General features: G+C 51.6%; 2 protein-coding genes across 4 annotated transcripts; one reads left to right on the top strand and one right to left on the bottom strand.

The window, feature by feature from the left end:
* Nucleotides 1-1,497: 1,497 nt before the first annotated feature.
* Nucleotides 1,498-8,130, bottom strand: SIRT3 (sirtuin 3). 3 transcript variants are annotated; one of them, XM_074586697.1, is made up of 9 exons: nucleotides 7,879-8,055; nucleotides 7,374-7,497; nucleotides 7,034-7,120; nucleotides 6,144-6,341; nucleotides 5,288-5,520; nucleotides 5,026-5,126; nucleotides 4,651-4,812; nucleotides 4,029-4,238; nucleotides 1,498-2,377 (listed from the first exon to the last, which is right to left on the bottom strand). In XM_074586697.1, the coding sequence occupies exons 1-9, from the start codon at nucleotides 7,919-7,921 to the stop codon at nucleotides 2,357-2,359; spliced, it is 1,179 nt and encodes a 392-aa protein (XP_074442798.1). In that variant the 5' UTR covers nucleotides 7,922-8,055; the 3' UTR covers nucleotides 1,498-2,356. The 3 variants fall into 3 exon arrangements, with proteins under 3 accessions (XP_074442798.1, XP_074442799.1, XP_074442797.1); XM_074586698.1 differs by lacking the exon at nucleotides 7,034-7,120 and having other exon boundaries at nucleotides 7,879-8,130; XM_074586696.1 differs by lacking the exon at nucleotides 7,034-7,120 and having other exon boundaries at nucleotides 8,047-8,065.
* Nucleotides 8,131-8,193: 63 nt separating this feature from the next.
* Nucleotides 8,194-17,646, top strand: PSMD13 (proteasome 26S subunit, non-ATPase 13). Its single transcript, XM_074586699.1, has 13 exons — nucleotides 8,194-8,384; nucleotides 8,834-8,912; nucleotides 9,813-9,847; nucleotides 9,926-9,981; nucleotides 10,362-10,405; nucleotides 10,666-10,752; nucleotides 11,622-11,793; nucleotides 12,268-12,347; nucleotides 12,432-12,557; nucleotides 13,263-13,325; nucleotides 14,289-14,369; nucleotides 15,966-16,082; nucleotides 16,825-17,646. The coding sequence occupies exons 1-13, from the start codon at nucleotides 8,290-8,292 to the stop codon at nucleotides 16,918-16,920; spliced, it is 1,131 nt and encodes a 376-aa protein (XP_074442800.1). The 5' UTR covers nucleotides 8,194-8,289; the 3' UTR covers nucleotides 16,921-17,646.
* Nucleotides 17,647-18,189: the final 543 nt, after the last annotated feature.

Below are 18,189 nucleotides of genomic sequence, written 5' to 3'. Positions count from 1 at the left end.
CCCAGCAGCCGGGGGCGAGCGGAGGTTTGCAGGCGTTCCTGCCTGCCTGGTGTTAGGGGCTGGTGCTGGTTTTCTGAAGACGGGCTCTGTGATGTGCGAAGCTGAAGGAATGCTTCCTCTAGTTCAGTTCTTCAGTGATTAAGGACTTGTTTTAGGAGTCGTGATTAAAGTCCCAGGCTCTCCCAGGGGCATACGGTATTTATGTAAGACTGACCCACTGAGATTGATGGATAGGCTTCTGTCAGGAGAATAGCTTCAGCCTGTTGCAGTTTTTAGGCCAACTGCATCTTTTTTTTTTTTTTTTTTAAGTAACTAGCAAAAACCCCCACCACGAACCTGTGTGAAAATGCAGACCTCTGATCTCCTTCCAGCTGTTAAAGCTCTCCGAAGCTTTGCGTGCAAAAGGGAAAGCCGGGGGTGTATTTTTAGTGTAATGCTTCTGGTATTGGTATATTCTGATTTTCTATCGTGCGTAACCCCCTGACGTGCAGCTGGCAGGCCCTGCTCTGAAAAGCCCCGCTGCAGGGGCCAGATGAGGCGCAGGCGCTTCTGGAGTAAGGCTTTATAAACAGGCTGCGGCTTAAAATCACCACATCCCCACCATTTTTGGTGTGAAGCGATGTGCCATGAGGCTCCTGGTGCTCTGCAAAGGGAGAGAACGACCCTCCGGCTTTTGCTGAGGCTGTTCAAACCCCCCACGGGGCCGGGCCCGGCTGCGAGGAGGAACGTGCGGGTACCGTTGGGTTGTGCAGTTGGATGAACAGCTCTGCTCTGAACGGGAACTTGTTTGAGCCTTTCCTCAGGAAGCAGCGAGGACACCGAGTGCTGGACTCTGTTCCTGTAGCGGTGGGTGTCCCGAGCTTCTCTGGGGTCCCTATAAATCATCTGATTTATAGCTGATGAGTATTAGGTGCAAACACTTGTAATTACGTAAACAGCCATGAAACAGCATCTGGAGGCTCCAGCTCTGCCTTGGGAAGAGCTTTAGGCAGAGCAGTCGGTAACTGCTCCAGTGCCGTGTCAGCCTGACACAGCTGTGGGCTCCAACGCTTTCATTCCCTTCGCGCGGGTTTTCTGCGCTCGAGAATAGCGGCACAAACGCTTTGCACTTTGTTGTGCTTGTTGAGAGCCGGCGCTGAGCCGGGATCGCCTCTACGACAGCTGCTGTGACAAACATGGGTCACCTGGGTGTGACTCCGGTCCCCACAGCCCGGTTTGGGTGCTGGCTGGCGACACCGATGCCCGGGTGCGGGGAAGAGGCTCTGCCAGCCTGCGATACGCCAAGCGCGATTGCCTGGGCACCCCTGGGGAAGAGCAGGATGTCACTGCAGCGCTGACACCGCCGCTGCCTGGGACAGCGTTTGCAGGGAGGAAAGGCACTTGTGTAAGGCTAAAAAGACAAAAAAGTAATAAACAAGCAGGTGAAAGGAGTGGTGGTGGCGGGGACAGAATGTGTTCGAACACTAGGGAAGGTAAATTTACAGAAAAACCCCCAGGTGACATTGGCAAAAGAATTAGAACTCTTTATTATTAAATAATTAACACTACACCAATTCAAAACTTCCAGCAGCTTGAGCTGGCGCTCCTGAAAAGGAATGGGGGGCAGGCCCCCCCATGACAGCATTTGTCCCCCAATTCGCAGAGATTTCATCTGAAGAATAAACACTACCAGTCTGCAGCAGCTGAAAGATCATGGCTGAGAGCAGCGTATCCGAGGAGGAGCTGGGAAAGGAGCAGGGGGATGCTCAGTCCGGAGCGGGGAGCTGGAAAACCCACTCCAGACTGACCTTCACCAGGCCCCCCGAGGGTCTCCGGGGTGGGATGGCTCAGGAGGAGACCCAAATGGCAAGCAGCAGATGCACAGCTCCTCTGACAGGCTGGTGTGATCCCAGGAGCTCCTGGCCGCTCACTGGTGAAGCTCTCGTGGCTGGACATCGCCGGATGGTGTCGATGTGCCAATGGGGTGACAGCCAGAGCTGGGGAGCAGGAAAGTCTCTGCTGGTGGGTGCCGAAATGAGGTGAGAGAGGGAGGGGACAGCGCTTGGTGGCTACGTCAACTGTTCTGAAGTCTCAGGTCAAAAGCCTTCACGTGCAGAACCAGTTTGCCGCTTGGCATTTGGGCTTCTCTCCCTTCAGCGTCCCTTCCTTCACGGGCGGGGGCCTCTCTGCTCCGCTTCCCGGCGGGCTGGACTGAGCCGCAGCGTCCCTGCTCCCCAGCCCGCTGGATGTGCTGCTGCAGAGCCGGCCGCCTCTTCCAGGGCTCCCTGCCGCCATCGCCTTCCCTGCCCCTGCTGGGCACGCCAACGTCTCCTTTCCAAGGTGAGCATCGCCCTCCAGCAGCAGGGAGCCAGCCCTCCTACTTGTCTCCTGCATCCAGCTAAAAACAGAAAGACCACGCAGTGTTTGCTGGGGTGTGTCAAACCTGCCAGCCCCGTTAGCTCGGCCGGCACTGCTTCTGAGTACCAAAACCCCCGAGCGAGGGGGAATTTGTTTTTCCTGCTTTACCACATTTGCATCAGCTCCATCCATCAGTGATTTGGAGCAGCACCAGCACTAAACCAAGGGCTGGTTCATCTCGCACAAACGCAAAATGGCTGGTAGTGAAAAATCACAAACCTGGCCAAAAGGCTAATAATTCCTACTCGTTCCTACCCCAAGAACAACCTGAACGTTAAAACTGGAATCTTGAAGCCAGATTTTCTCTCGGGTCGAAGAAGTCACGTATGGACCTTGTATCTGTTAAAAATACAACTGGCTTCTGACCACGGCGAGGTGGCAGAGCCCCCCTGCAGACAACGGAGCTGTGCCCATCGACACAGGCAGCAGAGTTACAGTTTAAGCAGAAGGTTACAACTTCTGCTTAAATTAAATAAAAAAATTAAAAAGTGTTTGATGCCAAACGTGGAGAAGTCTTCCCAGCCAGTCTAAAGTAATGTACTAATTAACATTAGCACTAAACTCAAAGTAATTAAGAACCTCTCTCCTCCGATTTCTCACTTCTGAAGATCTCGGAGAACTACAGATGTACAACAGGCACGGGGAGATAAATGACCAGCGGGGGAAGTCGTCAAGTCCGCAACCGAATTAACAACTGACTGCTGCCGGGGGGGCGGGTACCCCGCCTGCTGCCCGTCGCACGTCTGGCCGCTGCAGCACCTTGTTCCGTCCCAGACATAGTGCAATTAGAGCCTCCCTCTCCTCACTGCTATTACTTGTTCCTCACCATCACCAGGAAAAACCACGAGAAATGAAACCAAAGCAATTAAGCAAATGTACAGGAAGAGGAAGGTTCCGCTAAGGTGATGCCTGGCCGCCCCCTTGGTTCAGCAGTTGTCCACGTTAACGTGCCATTAACGGCATCGCAGGCTCAGGGAAAAAGCGGCGTAAAAACCAATAAAAAACAAGGCCTGAACAGCAGCTTCAGCCCCCGAGAACGTGCCCCACTGCGTGTCGGCACGCTCAGCGGGGTTTCCCAGTCTCCTCACACACCCTTTATTTTGCTTAAGTGCACAGGTGAGTTTTCTGCTGACTTGTACTGGGTTAATTTGAACAGCTGATGGGTTTTTCTGGGTGGCCACTTCCAGCTCCAGGAATCTGTACCCTATAGGGCTTTTTCAGTGTGTTTGGGAGCAAATAAAAGAAAAAACAACCCCAAACAAAAAACCCCAAGATAGAAAGCTTTTCGGTAATTGAGCGGGTCACTGCCTGAAGAAGCCCTGAAGTGCTCTCACTCCACCCAAAGCCTGAGGTTGGCAGATCCGCGTCCTCCCCCGCTGCGCCACCGAAACCTGCAGCAACAGCGCTCTGCTCTGTGGCACCGTCACTGGGGCACAGCGCTGAGGTTTGGGGTTGTGGGGGTTTTGTTTTGGTTTTTTGCACTTTACTGTGGTCCTCTTCTCTGAATGCAGACTGCAAGCATGGCAGTGGCGGTGCAGGTCTAACCCCAGCAAGCACAAACCCCGCAATAACTCCAGCACAAGGAATAAAGAGGGTGAGGGAGGGAGACAGGGCCCTGAGCCCCTTCCCACCTTTTCTTTTTCCTTCTGAATTAGTGTTTGCATCTCCTCGTTCCAGCCCAGCAGCTCCACCAGCTTCTCGACCCCACTGACCACGTCCCCCAGCTGGGCTATGTCATTGTGGCGTCGCTGCCAGGCGAAGGGTCCCACGAGGTCTTGGTTGATCAGGACTCGGGGAACGGAGCTGCGGACGGCTCCTGCCAGGCTGGCGAAGGGCTCCACCTAAAGGAAGGCAACGCCAAGGAGCAGAGAGCCGGTCACCCCGCCGACGGGCACTGCGGGCGTGAACTCACTGCACAGGGAGCTTGTAACCGCTGTGTTTAACAGTTCCCCCACCGTGGGCTAAGCTACCCCAGCTTTGAACAGGTTATGGATGCCACCAGTTATCCGGTGGCCTGTCCTCAGGTAGCTACAAAACTCTTGCTCTCCAGGTGCCCACCGTTACCAGGAGCACACCAGGTTTTCAGAGGGTCTCAGAGTGCACGCACCCTATTTCCTACCCTGCCACCTCAAATTTTACCTCAATAACCCAGCGTCTTGCCTTCTCCGCTAAACCCCCTCTCTCCTCTGGAGTCCCCCCGTTTTCCGTGTGCCTTTTTCTCCTTGTGAGCGGGGGTTTCCCTTAGCCCCAGACCTCCAGGGACGTTCCGATGACGAACAGCAGGTCTGCCATGGGGAAGTCTGTCACGTGCAGGAAGAAGCGCTGCGGGAGCTCCTCGCCAAAGAAGACAATGTCAGGCTTGACGACTCCAGTGCAGACGGGACAGTGAGGGACCTTGTCTGCCATGATGTCCCCCTGAAGCGAGAGCACCCAACACCGCTCATTACAGGGCAGCGCACACCTGCACAAGCTGGGTCAGAACCACAACGCACCCTCGCAGCAACATCCTGCCCCAAGTATGGTCCCCTCCAATAAAACCTCTTGGCCCTGAGGGCAAAATAACAAGCCTATAACAGGTTCTCCTCCCTGCATTCATTTGTGTGTCGACGCCCAGCTGTGACCACTCACCCTGAAGTCCTCTCCTGGGAAGTTCCTTCGACAGACCATACAAGTGGCAGTGGCAAAGGTGCCGTGGGCTTCCACCAGTCTATCGGGAGGGATCCCAGCAACTGGAACACAGCGTGTGGGAGAGGACCAGCTCAGCGTCAGGTGACTGAACCAGAAACTCCACATTCACTGGGCATTTCCCCAGTCCTGCCTCCTGTTCTGTTTCTCACCCTCATCTCTTCCCGGTGCTTGGCTGCTGAGAGATGCGGAAGAGAAAACTCACCTCTCTCCAGCCCATCGATATTCTGGGTATAGAGGCGCAGGAGGAGCCCTTTGTCATGCAGGAGCCTCAGGAAATAGTGGGCGTAGTTGGGTCTGTAGTTGCCAGGGTAGAGCTCCTTGGCCAAAGTGAAAAAGGGCTTAGGGTTGGCCAAGAAATACATCAGTTCAAAGATGGCTTCTGGGTAAGGGATGTTGTACTTCTCAAGGTTACTGTAGAGGCCGCTCCCTGGGGACCTGCAAGGAGAGGAGAGTGGGGCTGGTAGTCAGAACGCAGGAAGAGATGCCACCCACCACCGAGCTAGACCAAGACACAACAGAGCAGACAGCCAGGCCCTCGGGTTCTCCCTGGCTGCTTTGTGCTGTCCATTGTGCGTCAAGAGAGGAGCTGAAGCTGCCTCTGCACAGAAGGAGAACCTGCCTGGCATCCCTGCTCTGCTGCCACCCCACCTTCTCCCGGCTGCAGAGGTGTGCCCCAGTTGGAGGAAGGGAAGGGCCACCCTGGTACGCCGTGAGGACCACGCTCTCTTCTATCTGGAGCACCTCGAGCCTGTGCCACAGCCACGTTGGCGCTTCTCTGGTGGCCAAGGTGGTGCAGCGAGCACAGCCACAGAACCAGCAACAGGCCTGACTTAACCATCCTGAAGACCTGGGACAGGATGGTCTGACTGGTGATGCCAGCCTGCCTTTGGCTGGAGAAGGAGGATCAGCAGGGACGGAAACTCCTGTGCCTAGTCTAGCCTGGCACAGATAAAGAAAATGGAGGGGTGAGAGGAGGAGAAGGCACCAGCATTACCTAAGCTGAAGATCTTGGCCCTCCCAGCACTGAAAAAGGACAAATGGAAGGATGGAAGCATTACCTAAAATCCGGGATGCCGCTGGGGGTGCTAATCCCAGCGCCAGCCATCACCACCACCCTGCGACACTCCTTCTTCCGAATTCGCTCTGCCACATCCTGCAGGGTGAGCTGCTGCTTCCCACCATCACCTCCCCATCTGCCCATTCCTAAAATGGCTCTGGCAGCAGCAGCCAAAGAGAAGGGCCTGGTCCCTTGGATCCTGCTCGGAACAGAGAGAAAGCACAGCAGGTAGCGTACTGACAGTGACTTCAACTGAAAACTGCTCAGGGGAGGAAAACCACCCCAAGAATTTTGCAGAAAGCTCTTCAATCGGCAGGACTGTGTGCTAGTGCTTAACAAGGAGAAAGCTTTACTCTTAATCTAATCCATACCCCAGGAGCAGACACTTTCCATTGTGCTTTCTTACACAGATCTAAAAATACCAAGTCATTGGTACCCCTGTGTGAGGGGTTTTTTTGGATAGGGGTTGGACAAAGCACTGGGACATAGGACTGTGGGAACAGTGGCACTGGCACTCACAAGTCTCATGGTCGATTTACACTGATCTTGGGATATGGAAGACCCTTTTCTGTGTCCCGACTTTCAGGAAGTTTCTAACAGGGTGATACGGTCACCCTGGGACAACGCTGCCCAGGTTAGCACTGACATTTTCATTTCTCTATTTCTCCCAAGGGCTCTGCCTTGAGAGAGCTCTGTGTCTAAATGGCAACCACAGGTCAGCATACATACAGATGGGGCTGAGAACAGTCATTATCATCTCAAGGAACAGTTTCTCCCCAGACAATTAGTGCTTGCTGGTGCAGGACATTGTGAGCAGTCCAGAGAAGGCGTGGCAATGCAAAGAGCCAAGCGAGAGCTGCTGGACTTTGGCAAACCACAAATAGCAATTACCGAGCTGTGTCGACTGTGGCCTCAGCGTGGTCAGGCCTGACTTTGCAACGATACGGCTCTGCCTTGCCAGACCAGGTTCCTGGGGAGCTAAATTCACAATCAGCAAATGCTAATATTTCTCTGGTAAATCTCTCTACTCTTGGAGCTCCCAGGTCAGCTCTGGCTTACAGAGATGGTGACCCATCAGCCTGTTTAGACAGGAGAGGTGATGTCCTCCATCCTGTGCTTTCACCGTATCAGTACCGGTTCCTTCCCTTTGGCATCCCGGTGCAGAGCCTGGTGGGATCAGGCACCAGCACCAGCTGTGAGGTGACAGTCACGCCACACCAGACTGCCCTACCTCCATGCTCCGGAGCTGGCTGTCCCTTTGCCATCCCCAGAGCAAAGGGAGAGCCGGGCCAGGCCCGCCGGGGCACCGCTGCTGCTGCCATCCCTGGGGCCGCGCTCCCACAGGCTCCTCCACGCTGCGAGAAAGCACAGAGCCGGTGAACAGGTGTTGGGGGAGAACCGGAGAGCAGCCACGTGTGGGTGACGGTGGTGTCTCCCCTCAGGGCCCACTGCTGACCCTCAGGGCCTGCTCCTGCTCCTCAGCCCCCTTCAGGGCCTGCTCTCCTCCCTCAGGGCCCATTCCTGCCCCTCACGGCCCACTCCCCTCCCTCAGCCCCTCCTCTGGGCCTTCTCCTGCTCCTCAGCCCTCTTCAGGGCCCGCTCCCCTCCCTCAACTCCTCTCAGGGCCCGCTCCTGCCCCTCAGGAGCTGCTCCCTTCCCTCAGGGCCTGTTCCTGCCCTTCAGGACCCCCTCGGGGCCCGTTTCCCGACCGCCCCCGCTCGGTCCCCGGGCCTCACCCGCCGCCAGGAGCCGGCCGCCGCGCCGCGCCCCCCGCTCCATGGCCGGGGCAGCGGCCGCACCCCCCGCCGGGCCCCCGCCGCGGCGCTACCGCAGTGCCCCGAGTAGGCGCGCCCGCCCTGGCGGCCGCTCCTTCGGCAGCGACCCGGCCTCGCCCCTCTCCTCACCGCCTCCGGTTTGGGTCGTTTCGGGGATTTTGGGGGTGTTTGTTTGGGGAGGGAGGGGGAAGCCCAGCGTCGAGGCGTTGCCATGGCTACCGCGGGGCGGCGGTCGCCGCGGGGCCCTACGGTACCCAGCGTGCCCCGCGCGGCGCCGGAAGTGAGTGTGCATTTCCGGCGGGCGCGAGCGCGGGGGCGGCCGGGTGTCGGCGTCGCGGCCTCTTCGCTCCCTCCGTCCCGCCGGCCGCCGCCATGAAGGACGTGCCGGGCTTCCTGCAGCAGAGCCAGAGCTCGGGGCCGGGGCAGGCCGCCGTCTGGCACCGCCTGGAGGAGCTCTACAACAAGAAGTGAGTTGGGGGGGGTCCACTGCGGCGGTAACACCCGCCCCGGGAGGGGGGCCGCTGCCCTCGGCGGGGCCGGCCTGGCTCTCCTGGCGTCCCGCGGCGTTGCTGTGGGGCTGCGCCCCTCCATACCGCCCCCCAGGGCCGGCCCTCTCCTGTCCTGGCCTCTCCCGGGGCGGGAGTGGGCTGCTCCTGCGTCCTTTGCTTGGTAATCGCTCAACCAGCACGAACCAGCTGGGGGAAACCAGGGGGTTGATTTCCGCGTTACTTTCCTGGGGTTCCTTTATGTTAGTGCCTGGGGGAGCGTCTCCGCCACCGGTTTTCGTGTTTGAGTTGCCATTAGTCGCGGCAGCTGCAGAGGCAGGCGGGCTGAGCAGCCTGGGTGTGGGGTACGGCAGGAGCGGAGGGGCTGGTGGGAAGTGTGAGCTCACGGAGTGACCTTCTGCTTTCTTAAGACTCTGGCACCAGCTGACTCTGCAAGTTCTGGACTTTGTTCAGGACCCTTGCTTCGCCCAAGGAGATGGACTTATCAAGGTGAAGTGCTCGATTGCTCCAGGGGTTTTATCTTTCCGTAGCAAAGATGGGTGATCGCGTTTCTGTATTAGTAAAAAGTAAGCAGCCTGTGACTTGTCTCTGGGGAGTTATTAAACTAGGTGAATTCAACTTTCTGGGGTTTATGCACTAGATGTGAGTGTGCAGTATGGAAATTCTGCTGAAATTACATGTGTCAATTTTAGAAGCTTCAAAGTGATTCTTCAATTTCATTCACTTACATTTTTTTGTGGGGGGAGGGGGAGCCTTTTTCTTTCCCTTTTGTAACAAGGGGTTTACAACTGCAAGTCTAGGATGGATTGTCAGGCATTCACAAGTGCTTCAGTGTCCAGTAGGTTATTTCACCCACTGTCTGGGAGCTTCTTCCACTTACAAAGATAGTGGCGTACTCAGTCCACAGTCGCATATTGTCTGTATGCTACAAATAATCATGCACTTTTGCTGTCCTTCATGGTTTTGTGTTAAAATTCAGTTTATTTTAACTGATAGTTATTTATTCAGATACTTATTTCCATGATAAAGAGCCACGGGTGTCTAAAGACAGTCTCTTTTCCAAATGGCTGCAAAGAGAAATTGGAAAGCTTTAGCCCTGTGCTTATAGTACAGCAATAACTGAAGACACGCACCAGGCCAGCCTGTAGCAGGGAGGTGTTGTGTTGTAGTACCTGCTAGCTTGTGAATTTTGTGAATCACTCCTTGGTTGGAAGGAAACTACAGAGATAGAATGAGCTAAAATGAGCAATTTTTTGGCTCCTGGATTCTGTACAGTGTAGACTTTTCTGTAGTGGATGCCCACTACTTTGTTGGAAAAATAAATTGTAAAAAAGCAAGCTGAAATGAAATATCCTTTTGTCCTGACTGTCGATATCTTTGTGCCTACAGCTGTACGAGAACTTCATCAGTGAGTTTGAACACAGGTGAGTGTGGTTGCCTGGAAGCTTTTAGGTAACCTGCTGTTGACTGAGACTGTTCTGACAATGAGCTTTTTGTTCTAGGGTGAACCCCTTGTCCCTGGTAGAGATCATTCTCCATGTGGTCAGGCAGATGACAGGTAAGTGTCCTTACCTGTTACTTAAAATCTTTTTAAATAACTGATGCCTATGAAATTTGGCTACTTACTAGTAACAGCTAAATCTTCAATGTTAAGCTGTTGTCTTTCCGGAGTATTGAAAAGGGAAAGCACTAGCTCAAAAAGCTTATGATTGCTGCTACGTAGAGCAGCAAGCTTACTGTTTCGCTAGAGAACTGGCTGATGAGCAGAAAGCCCGGCCTACGATAGTAGCACCTTTTGAAGGCTGAGTGGTACGCTATAGAAAAAATATATTCCAGTCTTCATGAATCCAGTAAAAGGGTATATTTCTAGGTTGAGATTCAGTTCCACAGCATTTCCTGATATTGCTGCCTTTTTTTTTTTTTTCCCCTCTACTTCAGATCCCAATGTGGCCCTTACTTTTCTGGAAAAGACTCGAGAAAAGGTATTTTTGAAATTGGTCTCTCTGGTAGTCCACCTGCAGGAATCGTTTTGTGTACAAGCATATATGGTATAGCGGAAGAGGCAGATATGTGTATGTTGTAACCCATGCTGGAGAACACCTTCTCCTTTTCTCAGTGAACAACTCTGTATTTCAGTGTGGGAACAGAGTAACAAATGAAATGCAACGAACACAGTCAGTTTTGAGAGCCTACCTGCTTCAAGGGTGGCACTCTCTAAACATATATCTTTGTGTAACTGCAGGTGAAAAGCAGTGACGAAGCTGTCATTCTGTGTAAAACGGCCATCGGGGCGCTCAAGTTGAACATTGGAGACCTGCAGGTCACCAAGGTGAGGTGATGACTCGAGTAGCCCGAGCATTTGGCTATTTTGGGGCACTGTGACGCACTTCAGCAGTTACTACAGCGTGGACCTGCCTGTGTCTGTGGCTCAACTTTGAATGAGAAGATGATAAATTTGCAGCTCCTGGGGTTTCCAGGAAGACCTGTGCTTCTGCTTTACATTCTGTAGGCCATAAAAACACGTGTATAGTACTTACGACCAAATCTCTGAAGTTTCAGTAAGATTCTGATGCACGTAGCCTTTGAGGTGCTGTTGCTAACGGGTGGCCTGCAGCTGATCACTGCAGCTGTGGCTGTGCACAGCTCAGAGGAGAGGGGAAAAAACAGAGCTCAGGGTGCAGCTTAGAGGTCTCATGAATTCAGCAGTCTATTTGCTGCTTGTTGGCGAGCTGCTAACGATGACTGAATTAGTGTATCATTTCCTGTGCTAAGCATAGTGTTTATTTCACCTCTTGGCTTTTTTTAGAACCATCTTTCAAACCCAAGATGAGGGTTTTTTTTCATGCAGTGCAGCTTTATGTCTCTCAGAGCAAGTGCAAAGTTTGATAGGTTTGGTGGGTATAAGTGTATAGAGTGTGTATATATATGTATATAAATATAGCTGCAGGGTTGTTTTGTGTGGGGTTGGGGTTTTTTTTTTAACCTAATTACTATGTAAAGGGAGAATGCCACTGCTTTATTTTTAATGCTGTGGCAGTGGCTTTGCCTGTGGTCTCTCTGCTTTGCCTCGGAGTGGGTGTTCCTTCTGGCCCACACAGGAATGCTGTGGCCCTTGCAGTGGTGCACTAGGAGGCTGGGAGCACGGGGCTGTGTGGGGTGTACCTTCACCTGTAACAGACAGGTTTTACCCTCCTCTAGGAGACCATTGAGGAGGTTGAGGAGATGCTGAACAATCTCCCTGGGGTGACTTCAGTTCACAGCCGCTTCTATGATCTCTCCAGCAAGTACTACCAGACGATTGGGAACCATGCCTCTTACTATAAGGATGCTCTGCGGTTTCTGGGTTGCATTGATGTTAAAGATCTGCCGGGTAAGTCCTCTTTTCACCAAGCATAGAAAGTCCCAGTTTTCGTGCTCTGTTTCATCACTTCAATCTAAATCAATGCACTGGCGGAGAACGGGATTTTCTCAGCGTTATTTTGAGTCTGCCATAGCTGGGCTGGGGTCTGGCTAGAAAGAGGAGGAGCCAATGGGAAGAACGGCTGAGTAGGATTCCGCTCCTAAGCTGTGTTGAGGTGATGGGAGAGGGGGAAGTGCCCCCACCAGAAGGGATAGTTTGTTCTAGTTCCCAAAAATCTTCACTATAGATTCAAAATGTCTCTTTTGCGCTAGTGCTGTGGTTACTGCAGGCTTCTGAATTTCAGGCCTGGGGGAGGGTGAAAAGGAGGGCTGGGAATGGTTTAATACAGGCACGGGGAGGGGGTGATGGGGCTTAGACTGCTGCTTCATCCAAACTGTTTTTGTTTTGGATTTTTTTGGTTGTGGTTTTGGTGTTTTTTTTCAGTATCGGAGCAGCAGGAGAGAGCCTTTACCCTGGGACTGGCCGGGCTCTTGGGAGAAGGTGTTTATAACTTTGGGGAGCTGGTGAGTTGATGCAGCTCTGCTTCACTTGCTGAGTATCGGGAATTGATTTTACCCTATTAACGCTCTCCTGCCTGGTTTCTGCAGCTCATGCACCCTGTGCTGGAGTCCCTGAGAAACACTGACCGGCAGTGGCTGATTGACACACTTTATGCCTTCAACAGTGGTAATGTAGAGACATTTCAGGCTCTGAAGTCGGCGTGGGGTCAGCAGGTGAGTGAGTGAGTTGCTGTATTGCTTAAGGCCTAGGCTCAGTATTTACAGAGGACACTTAGATTCTGTGGACCATTACCTTAAGAATTCCTGACTCTGGTGCGTCGGTATAATTTTAATCATAGCATAGTCATGTTTCTTTCATCTTGATATGTGTCATTGGTTTTCTTTTGGCTTCCCTCTGTCTCTGGTTGATTGAAAGAACTGAAGAGAAATCTCTTGTGATCCACGGGCAAAGCAAACAAAAACGTCATGCAGTCCTGCGCAGGAAGATAATCTCTGATTTAATTTCCATAATGCCGTTCACTCCCAGTATTAAGCTGCTTCCAGTGTAAAATAGTGGTTTTCCCCTTGTGTTCTAAGGAGTTTGAGGAAAACAGTGGTGTTGACTATTAACTATGCTGGCCGTACCAGAAATTATTGACATAGCAGTAATTTACGGGTCGACTTGTATGTCCACTTGTGCAAGGCTGTGGCCTTTGATAAAAGGTTGCCTGCCTTGTGAAGCGCTGCATTTCATCGTGCAGTCCTTCCGAGCTGTTTTATGGACCCGTTAATACCAGGTAGTTGGGTTGTAATGGCCTCTTCCCTCGTAAATGAGGGCAGCGGGTGCCCATGTGGCTCGCTCCTGTGTGTAGCACGCTGTTATCGCCCGAGGGGGGAAAAGTACTAATGAACTTACTCCTCCATTTTATCCCCTTACAGCCAGATCTGGCTGCAAATGAAGCACTTCTGCTGCAGAAGATTCAACTGTTATGTCTTATGGAGGTGAGCTGAGAACTGTGAGGTGTGAGATGTGGGAGGAGGAAAGGGGCTCCCCAGCTACCTGTCGGTGGGGGCAGCACTCTTAAATAGCCTCTGCTCTGCTGGGCGCATTCCTTCGCTCTTAACAGGAACTCGGGAGCGTAACTAGTTGACTGCAAATTTTGCCTCTAGGTGGTGCCAAAAGGCAGGTCCTGCTAGGGAAGGAGGCTTGTGCTGCGCTACTTGTTCGGAGGTTCAAGTCTGTGCTCTTTCAGGCAGGATGTGGCGGTGGGGAAGAAAAGAGCAAGCTTGGTGTCTTGAGGATGGTATCTGTGATGATAACTCTTAAAGTATGTTGTGGCATAACAACAGATTTCTAAAACGCAGTTAAAATCTTAATTTCCTAGGGAGTGAAAGTCCTTTCCCTGACAGGTAACTCTAAATGTTTAACAGTTTTGGTTTTTTTTTCCTGTCACTTGAAGGCTTTGGCTCTGTTGTTATCCAATAATACTGGTGTATAAACCTCCTTGGCCCTGGGTCTTTTTCAAAACTGAGTTATCTGCAGCATGATGTATGTTTATACACACCTGCCTACCAATATGTGTGTGTGTTAGTGTGTATATACACTCCACTTCTAGTGTTTTACTGCAAACAAGTTGTGCCACCTCTAGGTACTGTGTTACCTCAGGGATTTGATCCGCACTGAGACGTTTCAGCCCAGATTGATCTGATTAACTTAGAGATTGTGTTGTTGCCTAGGAAATCTGCTGCTTGGAGCAGCAAGGTGTGTGTGGAGGAGGGAGGGCTGCTCCTCCTCTCTGCTGACGTAAATGCATTTTTCTTGGAAATATTTTGATGAAATATGAGAAATCTAGTTGTACTGCAGCTTGAGAGCTCAGCAGGGCAGGGGGAGGGAAGCTGTGCGCTCTCTTGGAAAAAAACTAAAACTGTGTGGGATTTGCTTTTGTTTTGTTTACTTGAATTCAGATGACTTTCACCCGCCCGGCCAATCACAGACAGCTCACTTTTGAAGAGATTGCTAAGAGTGCCAAAGTCACTGTGAATGAGGTGAGTTCTGGTTTGGACAAACTGAATAATGTCTAAGTTCTGAAGATCTAGAAGCGTCTGGATAGCCCGACTCCCATAGGTGAACACTCAGTAGAAATGTTTTCCCCTCCTCTTGTGCATTTGGAGAACTTTTTTTTCTTTTTTAAGAAGGAATTAACTGCTTGGTGCTCCTGTTTCTTGGTAAACAAAACTTTGAAGCTTCTTAGTCATAGTCTGAAGTTGGAAGAGAGCTTTGGAGGTCAACTGTTCCCACCTGCTCTTGAAAGCAGGCCTTTGGATTAGGCTGTGCAGGGCCCTGCCAAGCTGTCCTGAGTGTTTCCAGCGAGGGGAAATGTCACTGATGTTTAATTTTTCTCACGGTGAAGAATTTTCTTCTGTTACCCAGATGGAATCCCTGCTAAAGCAAATCCTGCCTACGGCCTCTTGTCCTTTCACCGCGCATCCTTGTGAAAACAGTACCTCATACCTTCCCCGTTACTGCCTTTTAGGTAGGGAAGACTGTGATGAGGCGTCCCCAAGCTGCCTCTTATCTAGGCTGAACAAATAAAACTTCTTCATCGTGTCAAGCTCTCAGTCTCCTAATCTTGGTGGCCCGTTGTTAGACCCTCTCCAGTTTTGCGGGGCCGCCCCTAAGCTGAAAGGGGTGACACAAAACCGGACAGGGTGTTGCAGGGATGCTCCAGCGAGTGCTGAGTGGAATAATGGCATCCCTTGCTCTGCTGGCTCTCGCACCGTTTGCTGTCCCCCCCAGCCTCTGCTCCTTTCCATCAGAGTACGCTCCGCTGAGCGCATTCCGCAGCCCGTCAGACCTCTCTGTCTGCGCTGCTGCTTGGCATCGCTGGGTCTCGGGCGCAGGCCCCCCTGCTTATCTTCACTGTGCTTCATGTGGTTCGCGTTAGCCTGATCTGTTGAGGTCTCTCTTTGTGGTAGCTCTTATTTCCGGCACGCTGCCCCTCCCTGCCAGTTTGGTGCCATCTGTGAAATTGTCACCCAGCTAGCTCGAAGATAATTAAATAGCATCAGACCCAGAATCGAGCCCCGAGGAGTGCTGTTCGTGACCAGCTGCTTCTCCAACTCCAAGCCACTAACCACTACCGTTCGAGCTCAGTAGTTCAGCAGATTTTCCACTCATCGTGTGGTCTTTCTCTGTGTTCTGTAGCTTACCACGTTCTGTAGCTTACCAGCTTGTCAACAAGGATGTGGTAGGAGGTCTTGTTGAGCACTTTCCTAAAAGAAAGGCACGGCCTTTGACACCTGAGCAAGTTATTTAATTTAAAAAAGCAATTGTATTGGTCAGGCACATCTTACCTGTGGTAAATCCTTGTTGACTTTTTTCCAATTAGCTTGTTCTTCCTGGGATTTCAGAGAAAAGAAATCTGCCCTTAGGAAAAAATAAACGTTTCCCGTGTATTTAGATGTTGAGTCTCAAGGCAGTATTACAACCTAAAAGAGGATGGGTGCGAGAGAGGCTGCAGCTGCTCTTGGTTTTGTTGTGTGTAGCAGACAGTCTTCTGCAATTTAAAGATTTTATTTGTCTCGGGGGGGAAAATGGGTGATTCTCAAGTGTTTCCTTGAATTATTATTTTTCTTGTCTAGGTGGAGCTGCTGGTGATGAAGGCGCTCTCAGTAGGCTTGGTGAAGGGCAGTATCGATGAAGTCGATAAGAAGGTGCACATGACATGGGTACAACCACGTGTGTTGGATTTACAACAGGTAATGACCAGCTTGAGTATTAAGGCAGTACTAACATGTTTTCTTGTGTGAGGTGACCTGGAAATTAAAATAGGAACTGTGAAGGGTCACTGAAAATTAGTCTCGTTCACACTTGAAGATGCTCAGGGAATGAGGAAGCGCGTCAGCTTTTCCTCCTTCCTTTTTACGCTGCCACCTTCAGCTCTCACTGTGGGTGTATGGTGCACTTTGTGGTTTGCAGTAAGTAGTGAGAAACTTGTCAGGAGATAGAATAGGATTTTAGTTACACTTCCCTTACGAAAACCACACAAACCACCATAAAACGCAAGCGCTTTGACCGTATTTTCCAGAAGCATGCTAACATCTGTGTGGCTGCTTCAAGCCTAAAGGCATGAAACACAATTTCTGGGCTGTAGGCAGCATGCTTCTCTTGGGAAGAGAGAAGGTCAGGGTGATAAAGACAAAGGTGCCGAGCTTCTCAAGTTCACCTGTGTAACGCTTTAGGAGACCGTATAGGGTGCCTTTACCTTTAAAAAAAAAAAAAAAATCAGTACGTGGCATACTAGCTGCAAGAAATTCCTTTTGTGCATTTCAGTTTAACTTTACACATTGCTGTTTGATGGTAAAAGACGTTAAGTAGCATCTTTTCTAGACGTATGGGGTTTGGAGAAGTTGTGCGGGATCTCGAGGGTTTGTCCTTGAGGGTGGATATTGGTACTTCTGGTGGCTGAGGCGTTGAAGTTGCGGTGGGCTTGCCTTGCAGATCAAAGGGATGAAAGACCGCCTGGAGTTCTGGTGCACGGACGTGAGGAGCATGGAGATGTTGGTGGAGCACCAGGCTCATGACATCCTGACATAGAGGACCTTGCACTACCCCTGGGAGAGTGACTTCGGCTGCCGCTGCTGCCGGCCGCGCTCAGACCACTGACTCTGTACTGAATTCTATTGGAGGGGGGGGGTGGGCAGAGGGGGGAGCAGCTTTTTGACGCTTGTTCAGAGGAGTAAGTGGCCTTTTGCTGTGTAACCCTTTGGTGCTTGGAGTCAAGATTTCCCTATGCGCTAACATTAGTGGCACTGACCGTGAGAGCTCCCATCCTGCTCTCGCGAAAGGAGGACAAAGGCTCCGCCGTGGTTGATTCGTCAGTTATCACACTTCTGTGGGAGGATGCGGTGCCGGCTGCGTGTTAGAGCAGCGGAGGCTGTTTGCCGGGTACAAGGGGGCAGCAGAAGCTCCTTTTTGGGAACGTGCTGGAGAGGTGCCTGACCAATCTGTGGAATTAATTAGCGGTATTGGCCTTAGGAGGGCATGACCTTCCCCGGGAACCTCTCTCCCTGCCCTGCCGCAGCCCAAGGGCGGCATTACTCACATCAGCTTTCTCCTTTTGCCCTCTTTCTCCACAACCCCTCCTCCTCATCTGCAGTAGAGGGAGTGTTTACTCCATCAAAGGGTTTTCTCCAGGATTACCATTTAGTGGATGTGTTTTTATATACTTTTGGGGGTGGTTGTCTTTTACGAACACTTTGTGCTAAAGTGAGGTGCAGCAAGTATTGCTGGAATAAACTTCTCTGCCTTCCCTTTTCTGCAGTTCTGTGTTTGTCCTCTCCGTAACTTGCAGTTCAGCCTCTGATCTGTTTGAAAATGGCCTTCCTCTTAAGTTTCATGTTACAAAACCCCTCTGTCCAAGAACAATGCAGGTTTAGGCACGCCATTAATCACCAGTGGGATTTGTGTGTAGTTTACTTAGCTGCTTGTACTTTCTTGTCGAGTTCCTTTATTTTGTGGGCAGCAGTGGTCCTGATGCCTCTTCACCAGTTGAGTAAGCATTACTGGCAGAAAAGGCCCAAGTAAGGCCTGGGACAGCAATTTTTATTCTGCTTTTGCCTCTCACAACTGCTGCCTTTAAAAGCTTTCTGTGCTGTGATTGTTTTGCCCTGCTGCTGCTGCGATGCCTTTGTCGGGATGGAGGATAGTAACGCACGTTGAGAATTCGAAGCAGATGCACATTGGAACTGAGCGCCACTTCTGAGTGCCATTTAGATGCGTAATACTAATTACGGGGCAGCAATAGCCACCTGCGCCAGGGCTGGTAACAGCAGCTTTAAATTGAACAGAGTCGTATTTGCACAC

Source organism: Larus michahellis, chromosome 4 (assembly GCF_964199755.1).
Source record: "Larus michahellis chromosome 4, bLarMic1.1, whole genome shotgun sequence".
Lineage (NCBI taxonomy): Eukaryota > Metazoa > Chordata > Aves > Charadriiformes > Laridae > Larus > Larus michahellis.
Note: the sequence above shows the minus strand (reverse complement) of the source record. Positions and strands in the feature narration are given on the sequence as shown.